We start from the raw sequence: 12,487 nt of genomic DNA on the forward strand, positions 1-12,487 counted from the left end.
GTTCGTCAGTGGTGGAGGGAGTGAATGTTTATGGGTGGGATGCCAGTCAAGTGGGCTGCCTTGTCCTGGATAGTGTTCAGCTTCTTGAGTGTTGAGCTTTGCAACTAGTGATGAACTGGTGCAGAAAATGAGAGCAAGAATAGAAAGATGTTCTGATTAGAGCTGATGGATGTTACTAATTAAGACTGCTGGATGTTAATATTTGAGTATTAATGTTAACATATTAGATAACATTTTGGATAATGTCGAATTTATTGGTTTTGCAGATGCGATTTCAGAGTTAAATCGAGAACACAAGGAAAACGGTGAGCCAATCACTGATGATAACACCAACCTGTACAAGTGCTGCTTAAAATTAGAATATCTCCTACAGGTAAGAAGAACCTAGAAGGAAGGGTGTTTTACTGTAGGCTTTGTATTATTAAGAGATTTACAATAATAATACCACTATTTTGTTTTATTTGCTCATTTTGGCTCATATAAGTGATAAAAGAATTCAGATGGTTTGTGTCCAGCACTGCTAGCACAAAAGCAAAATTAAACCAGTGTCTAAGCTTTTGCAATATATTGGGCGCGATTTAACAAACAAAAAACATTTTGGGCAGGTTTAGTGTGTCATGTGAGGGTCCCTTTAAGAAAAGTGTGTTTTATCAAATGGCTGCAGTGATGTCACTGTGTGGGTGGAGCTGGGCTGTGATTCTGTCTTTTACTTGCGATTTGAGCTGGAAGCTGCTTAGTGGCTCTGAGCTTTTTGTTTTTTTCAGTTGGGAGCTGCATTCAAACAAAGAAGGTGTACCTTTTGGTCTCGCTCTCTCTGCATGCTAAAGAATGTCTCCAGACCACTTGATAACTTCAAAGTAATACCTGTTTTCTGTAAATAATTCAACCCTACTGTTTTATTTAAAAAGGGTGTTTAGCTTATGGATGTTGTTAGGAAAGTTATTACGGGTTACCTATAGAGTACTGTATCTTTGGGGTGGGTATTTGTGTTGGTAGTTGATAACATGTTTACTGTGTGTTTATAAAATGTTAACTGGATTCATAGAATAAACATTCTTTTGTTTAAAAATACTTAAGATCTCTGTGGCGTAACACCTGGAAAGTGGGCCCTTGTGCTCCTCAAACCAAAATCTATTAAATGTTGTAGGTCAGGTGAACTTCATGATGTACTTTGGTGTTCTCTAAACTCTGGCCCATAATAAATTGGGCTCGCCTGGGATAAAAGTCTATCTTTCGTGATTGGGTTGGCATAGTGAACTTAAAGACAGCGAGGGGTGAGCATATTTGTGTTTGCTTTTCAGGTGTGGTATTCCAGTTTAAGTAGGGAGTGTGTTGTGGACAATGGCTCTTTCAGAGGCTTGCAGGTTTTTGGGTTGGAGAAGGTCACACGCAGTACCTTACGAACAGAGACTTAAAAAAAGTCTTTTGGATTGGCAAAAAAAAATCACAGTTAACGTTACCTGACCGCATATGAAAAGAAGAGGTACCTATGGCGGTAGCTGAGCATTTAAAATTGCCTGAGATACAATCAGACACGTTGAAAATGGGAAAAAAATTCAGTTACAGATCAAGCAACTTGAACGTGAAAAAGAATTAAAGCAGCTTGAATACGAAATGAGGGAAAACGAGAAAGGGAGATACAGATCAGGAAAAAAGAAAAGGGGAGATAAGAAAGAAAAAAAGAACGAATAGCCCTAGCAGAACAAAAAGAAAGAGAAAGGGAGGTACAGATCAGTGAAAACGAAAAAGAGAGAGAGGAAAAAGAGAGAGAGGAAAGGGAAAAAGAGAGAGAGTTTGAACTTCAGAAAATGGCCATGAAACATGACAGTCAGTTAAAATTGGCGGGTGTAAAGAGAAACGTACAGTTTGAGATACTGATGAGGATAAAGAGAAAGTCATTGTCAAAGGCTTGGTGGGATCTATTTAAATATGTCCAAGCATTACCAAGGTTTGATGAGAAGGAGGTAGAAGCCTTTTTCATTTCATTTGAGAAGGTAGCTAAACAAACAAAATGCCCACAGGACATGTGGGTATTGCTGAACAGGCCCCGGAATGTGGCGAATAGGGGCTTTTCATGGTAACTTCATTGCACTGTTAATGTAAGCCTACTTGTGACAATAAAGAGTATTATTATTATAGAACAGGCAAAACTCAGGGGTTGGGGACTCCAATATGTCTATGGGAGGTGATGGAGTGTGTGGGGTTGATGCAGTTCGGGAAAGCCCCAGGCCCAGGCAGATTTACTACCGAATTCTACAAGCGATTCGGTTCGCTGCTGGGTCCCTTGATTGTGCGGATAAGCAACAAAGCGCTGGGGGAGGGCATGCTCCCTTCCTCCCACGCTGTTGCAAGCATCCATGTCCCTTATCCTAAAGAAGGACGAAGATCCTGAACAATATGGTCTTACCGGCTGATCTCAATATTGAATGTTGACGCAAAACTTCTACACAAACTTTGGCTGCACGATTTGATTTTGGCTACACTAATTGAGGGTTGTGTGCCGGATGTGGTTTTAGAAGACCAGATGGTGTTCGTTAAGGGTAGGCAATTATCAACTAATATACAAAGGCTAATGGATGTAGTTATGATGTCTACTGGTGGGGAAGGGGGTGGAAGTGGTGGTATCTATGGATGCGGAGAAGGCATTTGACCGCGTGGAGTGGGCATACTTCTTTCATGTTTTAGAACAGTTTGTGCTTGGACAGGTTGCTTGTAGACTAGGTGAGGTTATTGTACAAGGCCCCGAAGGCGAGCATTCTGATTAATGGGGTTAGCTCTAAGTGTATTTCCCTTTGCAGCTGAGTGCCTCGGTAGGATAATGGAGATTCTGAAAGCCTATGACATCTCTGATTATAAGCTCAACATGACAAAGAATGAAATGTTCCCGATTAGCACCGGAGGGCAGGAGGATAGTTTGAGTGAGCTTCCATTCCGTTTGGTAAGATCGAGTTTCCGATATTTGTGGATACATGTGGCGCGTGATTGGGCCCAACTCCAACTCCATGAGCTAAATTTGGCAATTGTGGAGGAGATGAGGGACGATTTAAAGAGCTGGGATGTGTTGTCACTGTCCTTGACTGGGCAAGCGCAGACAGTAAAAATGGTAGTTCTGCCGAATTTCTTGTTTATATTCCAGAATCTCCCAATCTTCCTGCCCAGATCCTTCTTTCAGAAGATGAACAAGCTGATCCTGAGCTTCATTGGGTGGGGAAGATTCCTCAAATCCAGAGAGCTTTCCTGGAGAGAAATAGATGCGGGGTGGCCTGGCGCTCCCAAACTTACAGAATTATTACTGGGCGTCATGGTCTGGAAGTGGATGGAGGACCGAAGATCGGTATGGGGCAGGATAGAGGAAGCCTCATGTAAGGGGGCCACCTTGAGGGCACTGGTTTCGGCACCTCTGCCGTTCTCGCCAAATAGATACTCATCAAATCCAGTGGTCATCTCTACGCTGTGGGAGTGGCATCAGTGCTGGCAGCACCTTGGGGTGGAGGGCATGTATACAAGGGCTCCAGTTTGTGATAACCTTAGATTTGTCCCACCAAGGCTAGATACTAGGTTTAAGGAGTGGGACTGGCTGGGGATTAGATACTTTGAGGACTTGTTCTTGGGAAGGAAATTTTGCAACTTTTCTGAGCTGCCGGAGGTTTACCAGCTACCAAACAGAAATGGGTTCAGGTGCCTTCAAATTAGGGCCTTTCTGAGAAAGGAGGTGGGTTTGTTCCTTTCGGAGGACGTGATTGGGAAAGGCAAGATCACCGATGTCTATGCAGAGCTGACCAAGAAGGAGGAAGTATCAATGGGCTACTTGGCTAAAATGGGGGGAGGAACTGTGAGGGGAGAGGAAGAGTTGATACAAGGGAGGAGGATTTGGAAAGAGGCGGGGGGGGGTTGATACAGGGGAGGATTTGGAAAGAGGCGGGGGGGGGGGGGTTGATACAAGGGTGGATTTGGAAAGAGGTGCTGTGCAGGTCTGCCTTAAGACTGGGATAAAGATACGTTTGAGAAAGAGACAAATAGCCAGTCCGGGTCACAAGTGGTGCTCCGAACACATCTGACAACGGCCAGGATGAGACGATTCCTCTCGGGCGTAAACGACCAGTGTGTGCGTGTGCTGGGGTCCCAGTGAACCATACCCACATGTTCTCGGCTTGTCCGAAATTGGTTGGGTTTTGGAGGTGGTTTACCGATGTACTGTCAAGGGTATTGGGATTGAAGGTAACACCGTCCCCGTGGGTAGCAATTTCCGGAGTATCTGACGATTCGCATGCTCTGGTGGGGAAGGAAGCTGATGAGATGGCATTCGCCTCCCTGTTAGCCCGGAGGAGGATCCTGCTGAATTGGCGGTCCTCGGAACCGCCAAGTGTTGGGACTTGGGTGCAGGACCTAGTGGAATTCCTCCACTTGGAAAAAATTAAGTTAGCCATTAGAGGGACGGATGAGGGGTTCTCCAAGAGGTGGAATCTGTCATCGACTTCTTCAAGAAGTACTAAAAGCGTCAGAGGGGCGAGGAGGGGGTCGAGGGATATATTAATTATGTTTTATTTGGGGGAAGAGGAGGGTTGGGGAATATTTTGGTTTAAATAAACTCGGCGGCGGGGGCGGGGTAGGTAGGCGGGTTTGTATATGTGGTGGGTTTACTATGTTATATTATTATAGTAAAAAGTCTTACAACACCAGGTTAAAGTCCAACAGGTTTGTTTCAAACACTAGCTTTCGGAGCACTGCTCCTTCCTCAGGTGAATGGAGAGTTACCTCTCCATTCACCTGATGAAGGAGCAGTGTTCCGAAAGCTAGTGTTTGAAACAAACCTGTTGGATTTGAACCTGGTGTTGTAAGACTTCTTACTGTGCTCACCCCAGTCCAATTCCGGCATCTCCACATCATATTATTATGGTGTTAGATATTTACAGCTTCACGGTTTGTTTGTTCAGTTTATTTGGTTGTTCTTGTCTCTACATATTTGATATACCTCCATTAAATGAGCTACGGGAAAGGTTTGAACTGTCAAGAGGGAGTGAGTTTAGGTACCTGCAGATACGGGATTTTGTAAGAAAAGAATGGAGGCTGTCTCCCATGCTGCCTGAGTATACTGTGCTGGAGCAATTAATACTCCCAGATGAGCCTGGATAGGGCAAGATTGGGGACATTTACAGGTTGCTTGGGGAGCTGGGGGGGGGGGTGGTGTGTGCAAGTGGCAAGGATTAAATGTTGAGTGGAAGGAGGAGCTGGGGAGGAAATAGATTGGGGTCTGTGGTGCAAAGGTATGCGTAGGATAAATGCTACTTCTTGTGCGCGGATGAGCCTGATCCAGTTTAAGACTGTGCACAGGGTGCACGTGACCCGTGGGTTGGTTGACGTGTGAAAAATTTGGGCGAGGGCTGGCACATATTCTGGGGGTGTGAGAAGCTGGCAAGGCATTGGGAAGTGGTGTTTGGGACATTATCCAAAATTATAGGGGTAGAGATCAGGCCGGACCGAATGGTGGCGATCTTTGGGATCTCGGAGGTGCCGGAGCTGATGGAGGGAAGAAAAGGCAGGCGTTATTGCTTTTGCTTCCCTAATTGCCTGGTGGAGGATTTGGTTAAATTGGAAGGTTGACACCCACCAGGAGTGACAACCTGGCTGGGGAACCTGTATGACTTTTTGGAAAAGATCAAATTTGAGCTGAGGGGGTCAGAGGAAGGATTCGAGACACGGTGGGGATTGCTCATGACAATGTTTGAAGAACTATTCGTCATGGGAGGAGAGGGTGGGAGGGTAAACAAGATAAAATTGTACAAACTGTATGTTGATTGGTTTGCTGGATTTATTATTCTTGTTTATACATGTTTGGAATCAAATACATTAAAAAAAATACTATCTTTAAAAAATAAATGAAGAATATACCATGCTTGCCCAAATATATGGTCTTATTGTTTGGCTAGATCGCTTTAAAGGTTTCCAGTGTTTACAATCTATTTTCCCATATTTCTAATCTCTTCAATTCAACAAAAGTCCTCACAACTTTCTTTCTTGACAAAATTGACTTGTTTGCCATCTTCCAGTATCAAAAACCCTCTATTTGTATAAATGTATATGAATTTGACAAACAGGGAGAAAATAGCTTGTCCATCAACCATGACCCTTATCGTTGATGCCTTGAACACCTTGACTGGATACTTATTTTCCCTCCTGACTTCGGGCAGCACGTAATGTGACAGAGGCAAAAAAATAAATGGAGAAGAAACCAGACCAATAAGGAATCAAATAATCTGGACAATCATCAACTGTTTCCCATTCTGTGTCAATATCAGCCATCTTTGTATCTTACTTGCACATGCCCTTGTAGTGGAGGTCTGGACACCTATGAGGTTATGTCGTGTGAGAGTACCTTTAAGAAATGGGTGTTCATAAATGAGTATGTATATAAATATCTGTAGTGAGAGTACCTTTAAGAAATGGATGTTTATTACTGCGATGATGTCGGAGAGTGGGTGGAGCTGGGCTGTCTGTCAGCTTTTTACTTTCATTTTAGTCTGTTTGCTGCAGGGTGTGTTTTAGTTTCGTTTTCAGTGTTGGAGCTGAAGCAGGACAGAGCGGGTGTACTGTTGATCTCTCTGCCATGAAAAGACTATCTCTTGATCATTTGGTGAATTCAGAATTATAAATGTTCTCAGTAGTGAATGTGAACCGAATGTGCTTCTGTTCAAAGTTTTTAAAAAATTCTTCTGGATGTTAAAAGGACAGCTTACGGATTACTTAGTGTTGTATTCTTTGGGGGTTGTATTTGAATTAATGGCTGCTAAGTTGTTCACTGTTTGTTTTAAAAAGGTTAACTTGAGATCATAGAATAAACATTGTTTTGCTTAAAAAAATACTTTTCCATTTCAGCTGTACCACACCTGTAGAGTGGGCCGTGTGCTCCCCATACCACAATCTATTAAAAGTTGTGGGTCAGGTGAACTCCATGATACACTTTGGGGTTCTCTAAACCCTGGCCCTTAACAGTTATGACCTGGTTGCCAGTTCACCATACAAAATGTCTATGGGTATACTATCGTCATCCACCTGATGAATGTGACTGATGTCATTGGCTTAGCAATGAGTGTCTGCTTATGGAATTAGCCAGCTCTAGGACTTCTGAGTTGGTGATCTTGTCCTGCTAAGGGATACTGAGGATGCATCAGGGACATCAAAGCTGGAAACTGTTCAGCCTTTCCTTCTGCCTAGCAAGACTTCCGTGCCAGGGAGAGGCTCCCGGGCCTACCCAAGCAACGCATAGCCAGAGTTGACCACCACGGCATAAACCATCTTCTTACAAGAAAGAAGGCTGCCACGTAAGGTGATAAAGGATACTTATGATTCCTTCTAGCATATTCCCAGTGATGCCTATCAGGCTGATAAGGCCACTAGTTCCTTGGTTCTGACTGTCTTTTTTTGAAGATAGGAACTAAGTGAGCTAGCTTCTAGTCTAAGAGAACCCTCCCTGACTGTAATTGAACTATTGAAGATACAGACAAGGGATTGCAGAGCAAGTCTCCAATTCCCTAGGATCGATGTTATCTGGACCAGGAACCCTATCAAGTTTGAGGCTTCCTGATCTCTCGAAGATGATATAAATATCCATTTTAGTACATACTATTTAATGCAGGGTTATTATTGTGGCTAAATGAAGAGATTGACTTTGAACTGAAAGACTATCTTTAGGTTTTCATCTTTGTAGTGTATATACAATTACAAGTTTTTTTAAAAATTCATATCTTTCTGTTAAAGTTTGACCAGAAGGAAAAAACAACTTTTCTCGGCAGCAGAAAAGACTATTGGGATTATTTCTGCAATTGTCTAGCTAAGGTGAAAGGAGCTAATGATGGAATTCGTTTTGTGAAGTCTATCCCAGAGGTAAGGAGGTGATGTTCTCCAGATTAATCGCTTACCAGTTGGTTATCTTCTGCATTTTGTTTCGAGCTTCTTGCTTTGGATTGCGAATAAGAGATCTTCTGGCAAATAGTAAAGAGTTTGCTTGAATACTTTGAGGTGACGTTTTTGATGGCTACTCTTTAAACTTTATTAGTGTGGACTTCAGTTCTGAATTGCTTTTACATTTAACCCTTGGGCAGGGAAGCCCTCGAGCGGGATTTTCCAACCCCTCCGTTGCGTGTTTTGCGGAGGCAGCCTGTCATTGGCCGGCGACGGGATCGTTGTTAACCCCATTGTTCACACCCTCCACCGCCGGGAAGCCCAGGATGGGGGTCGTTGTCGGCCGTAGTGACCAGAATCGCTTCATTGGACCGGCCAGAAAATACCACCCCTTGTTTTCAGCCTTCAAAAAATAGCAGAATAGGAACATAATCACGTTTACAAACCGGACAATCCTATTTGGTGCATCAGGATGGTTCATTTTCAGAAATTAACCACAACGTCTCCCTACTTCCCTCAATGCTTTCTTGTAACACACATTGTGATTTTCTCTTGAGCTCCTTAATAGTAATTACTGCAGTCAATAAGGAGTCTCGAAAAGGAGAGTCAAAAATAGTTAATTCCCTACTCACGCTAGGAAATACAATAACAAAGTACCAGTCCAGGTCCCAGCCAGGACCATTCTGAGATACCGGCTCCTTCCTGGGCCTGCTTTTATCTTGGGGAATTAATGAGCCCGCTGTTGGGCCTCTGTCCCTCAGCAGGGTAGCTCGTGTTTCACGAGCCCGATGGGGAGATAATCGGGTCGTCCCCATGGGGGTTATGACATCCTTCCCGTAGTGCGTAGGTTCCTCGGTTATAGGGAGTGAAGGAGGTTGTCTTCACCGTTTTGCCCGCGGTTGTACCTTGGGCTGTTGTGGAGCTGGATCATGGGGCATAATAATCTTTATTAGTGTCACAAGTAGGCTTGCATTAACACTGCAATGAAGTTACTGTGAAAATCCCCCAGTCACCACACTCCGGCGCCTGTTCGGATACACTGAGGGAGAATTCGGAATGTCCAATTTACCTAACAAACACGTCTGTTGGGACTGTTGTGGGAGGAAATCCGAGCACCCGGAGGAAACCCACGCAGACACAGGGAGAACGTGCAGACTCCGCACAAGAGAGTGACCGAAGCTGGAAATCGAACCCAGGTCCCTGACGTTGTGAGGCCCTCCATAAGTGCCAGTCAGGCACTTCATTAGACAGCAGGTGGCTTTCGCCAAGATCAAGGGCCATGAGTGAAATTCCTGCCATAGAGCTGCCACCCAATCAGAGGCTGTAAGCTCAATTGAATGGCAGGGTCACTGAGAAGACAGTGGCTGCTGCCGATACTAGACCCACCTGAGGGCTCGGTTCACGGGGACGTGATGGCAGGAGTACCGGCAGGTATGCACTCTCACAGCTGAACCTAGACACTCCACCCCCCCACCACCACCACCACCACCACTACCACCACCACCAAACCCCAGGAGTCTAGGCAATCCCACAATTGTTAGCTCGTCGTGCACCCCACATGGCGAGCTCCCTGCCCGCTGTTGGGTTAATCATATCACCAGCAGAATGAAGCACACAACTGGGCATTAATTGCTCTCTATTGGCAGATGGTTGGGAAGGCCATCCATAGAGGGCCTGTTTCTGTGCTGTATTGTTCTTTGTCTTTGAACACCAATATACCCACCATGGGTTTAATTGGAGTGGAGGCAGGAAGGTATGGGGTTCCCATCTGATTATCTCCGCTACTGGCATGGGGGGCAGACATTTCATTCCACTGAAAATATGTAGTCTTTGGGATTGATATTATTTCGGATATTTTGTCATTTCATTTGGAGAAGTTACATTATTTAAGCCCATTTGGCCTTAAAAAAAAGAGGAAGAGGAAACGGTGAAATAAATAATGGAATGAGAATGCAGCAATTCACTATGTTGCTACCAGAGCTAACGAGTTTTCGTTATGACGAGAGGTTAGTTGAACTGCTTTGTTTCCATTGGAATAAATAAAGTCAAGAGAGATGTTTATATTGGTGTTCAAAGACAAAGAACAATACAGCACAGGAACAGGCCCTTCGGCCCTCCAAGCCAGTACCGGTCACGTTACCACCCTTGACCTAAACCCTCAGCACTTCCTAGTGCTGTACCCCACTAAAGAACAAAATTGAGTGATTTTGATAAAAAATTAATTTGGACAACCTGTTCTCACTAGTCGGTCAATTAATAACTAGAGATTAAAAATGTTCATCAAAACAGTTATGGGAGAACTTGGGATGAAATTGATATTTATTCAGTGGACTGTTAAGACCTACCAGAAACTGTGGTAGGTGCAGATTCCATAATAATGTTTCAAAGTTAAATGGATACATTTTTTAAAAACTCAAAATGAGTCTAGGTAAAGGGGGTGACGGTGGATGGTAGGGGGATGGTGGTAGTGGAGAATTGATTTGTCGAAATGGCTTTCTGAAATTGGGCAAGTTTCTTTCGCCCTCACCTCGAGTTAGTGTCACCAGTGTTTGGGAGAATGGTGCGTGGTCTTCTGGTAGAAAGGAAGTTTACATGTGAAGATAAGTACTATGAAGTTGTTACTAATAAGTATCAATTTTTCACTGTGGAACTGTCTTTGTCTGGGCACGTAAAACTCATTGAATTAAATGATGCTTTCTATTTTTACAGCTGAAAACCTCCCTTGGGAAAGGACGAGCATTCATTCGGTATTCCTTAGTCCACCAGCGCCTGGCTGATACTGTTCAGCAATGCTTGATGAATGAAAAACTCACAAGGTAAGGTCCACACATTTGAATAGGCCAAGTTACACCACAAAAGAGGGATTTATTAATTTATTAAGCATAATTAAGGTGCTGTAAAGATTTTGGAGCTTGCTTTAAGAAATGCTATGTGTTGTGAGCTTTAACTTACTAGAGTTGAAGTTCACTTTCTATTCAACTTACACTGAGTTTGTCGGGTGCACATTTCCAACCTCTGCAAAGTTTAGAATTGATAGTGTTTCGGGTATTGGTTTTGGGCGCGTTTAACGGGGTGTTTCGGCGCTGCTAAACGGGACTTTTCTTTTGGACCTCCGTGAGGAGAGCCCCACTGAGGCCGCACTTACATTAATTTCTTGCACTGGTAAGCTCAGCTCATCAGTACAAGAAGATATCGAGGCGGCATTTTTAAATGCTGCCCCAATCTATTGACATCCCCACCAGGACCTTCTTACCTCCCATGCCCCAATTTACCGATTAGGGGGTCCTTGAGCACCCCTCATCCCACCTCGTTTGATTTAATTTGTTTTATTGTCTCATGTACCGAAGTACAGTGAAAAGTATTTTTCTGCGGCCGAGGGAACGTACACAGTATGTACATAGTAGACAAAAGAATAATTGACAGAGGAACATTGACAAATGGTACATCGACAAACAGTGATTGGTTACAGTGCGGAACAAGGGTCGAAACAAAGCAAATACATGAGCAAGGCAGGGCACCCATGTTCAATCCCCGCCATTGGAAACCTACTACCTGGAACCTTGGCACTGCCAGCTTGGCAGTGTTCCTGCCAGCCTGACAGTACCACCTGGGCACTCTGGCAATGCCAGGGTAGCACTGCCGGGTGTCACTACCAGGGTGCCAAACTGGCAGTGCCAAGGAGCCTGGGTGGCATGGGGCTGCCACAGTACCACCCTGCCCAGAGCCCAACCACCTGGAGTCTCCGGTCTCCTGGGAGAGACCCCCCCCCCTGCCCCGGAGCTGTTCCGCTTGGTCCACGTTCGTGTGGATGATGGTAAATCGCGTCAAGGTAAGGTCTCCAAGGTTCGAGGCTTTGATCCTGGGCCTTGGGAGATTCTGCCGTGAATATATTTAAGTGAATTTAACTGCACACTTAAATATGCAAATCTGGATCCTGCCCATTGAGGGCGAGGTCTAGGTTGCAACATTTTGCGATGTCTCGCTAGATCTTGTGTGCCGTCCCGAGCAACTCTCGAGATTTACCGGCCTCATTGCGTCGCTGAGTCGGGTGCAATGAGGCCGTACGATTGCGGCCATTGTTCTGTCTAAATGTAATTTATAATCTGAGGCCAATTTTACGAAATATCTGAACTGTGGACTGATTTTCTAGCTAGCTAAGACAGAATGTAAGTCTTGGTTGGATCTCCATTCTGTGCAGTTAGCTGATATCCACCTGGGTAGTGCAGGGAGCACTACAGTGCTCAGGGTTAGGGAGGGGGAAAGCAATCACGATTCCTGCTCCTAATAATTATTTAATTTCCCTTGTTGAAAGTGCACATGAATGGATATTGGGTGTCTGCAGACTTGGTTGTAACACCCAATGTGGTTGAGTCGTTTAGCACCACTCATTGCCTAGACTCCCACATCAAGAGTGTGCCAGCACCGTGGAACGACACATCAGGATGGAAATCCAGGGGAAGGGAAGGGGTAATTGACAGAAAAAGGAAGTGGTAAGATCTGACTGATATGTTGCATGGTGTATATTCAGTACCCCTGCATCCCTCTTTCCTTGCCAATGATACAGCAGCCTAGAGGAATAAGTGTGGCA

At 44.5% G+C, this 12,487-nt stretch overlaps 1 protein-coding gene across 3 annotated transcripts in view; it reads left to right on the forward strand.

The window, feature by feature from the left end:
* Window positions 1-12,487, forward strand: part of fyco1a (FYVE and coiled-coil domain autophagy adaptor 1a) — a 353,805-nt gene that overhangs the window by 12,929 nt on the left and 328,389 nt on the right. For all 3 annotated transcript variants that reach the window (XR_011947883.1, XM_072509960.1, XM_072509962.1), the window contains 3 exons: window positions 267-373; window positions 7,756-7,881; window positions 10,609-10,715. Coding sequence is in view for 2 of the 3 variants with exons in the window: in XM_072509960.1 (XP_072366061.1) it covers window positions 267-373; window positions 7,756-7,881; window positions 10,609-10,715 (340 nt within the window). In the remaining variant the exon portion in view is untranslated. The remainder of the gene's footprint in view (window positions 1-266; window positions 374-7,755; window positions 7,882-10,608; window positions 10,716-12,487) is intronic.

Source organism: Scyliorhinus torazame, chromosome 6 (assembly GCF_047496885.1).
Source record: "Scyliorhinus torazame isolate Kashiwa2021f chromosome 6, sScyTor2.1, whole genome shotgun sequence".
NCBI classification, from domain to species: domain Eukaryota; kingdom Metazoa; phylum Chordata; class Chondrichthyes; order Carcharhiniformes; family Scyliorhinidae; genus Scyliorhinus; species Scyliorhinus torazame.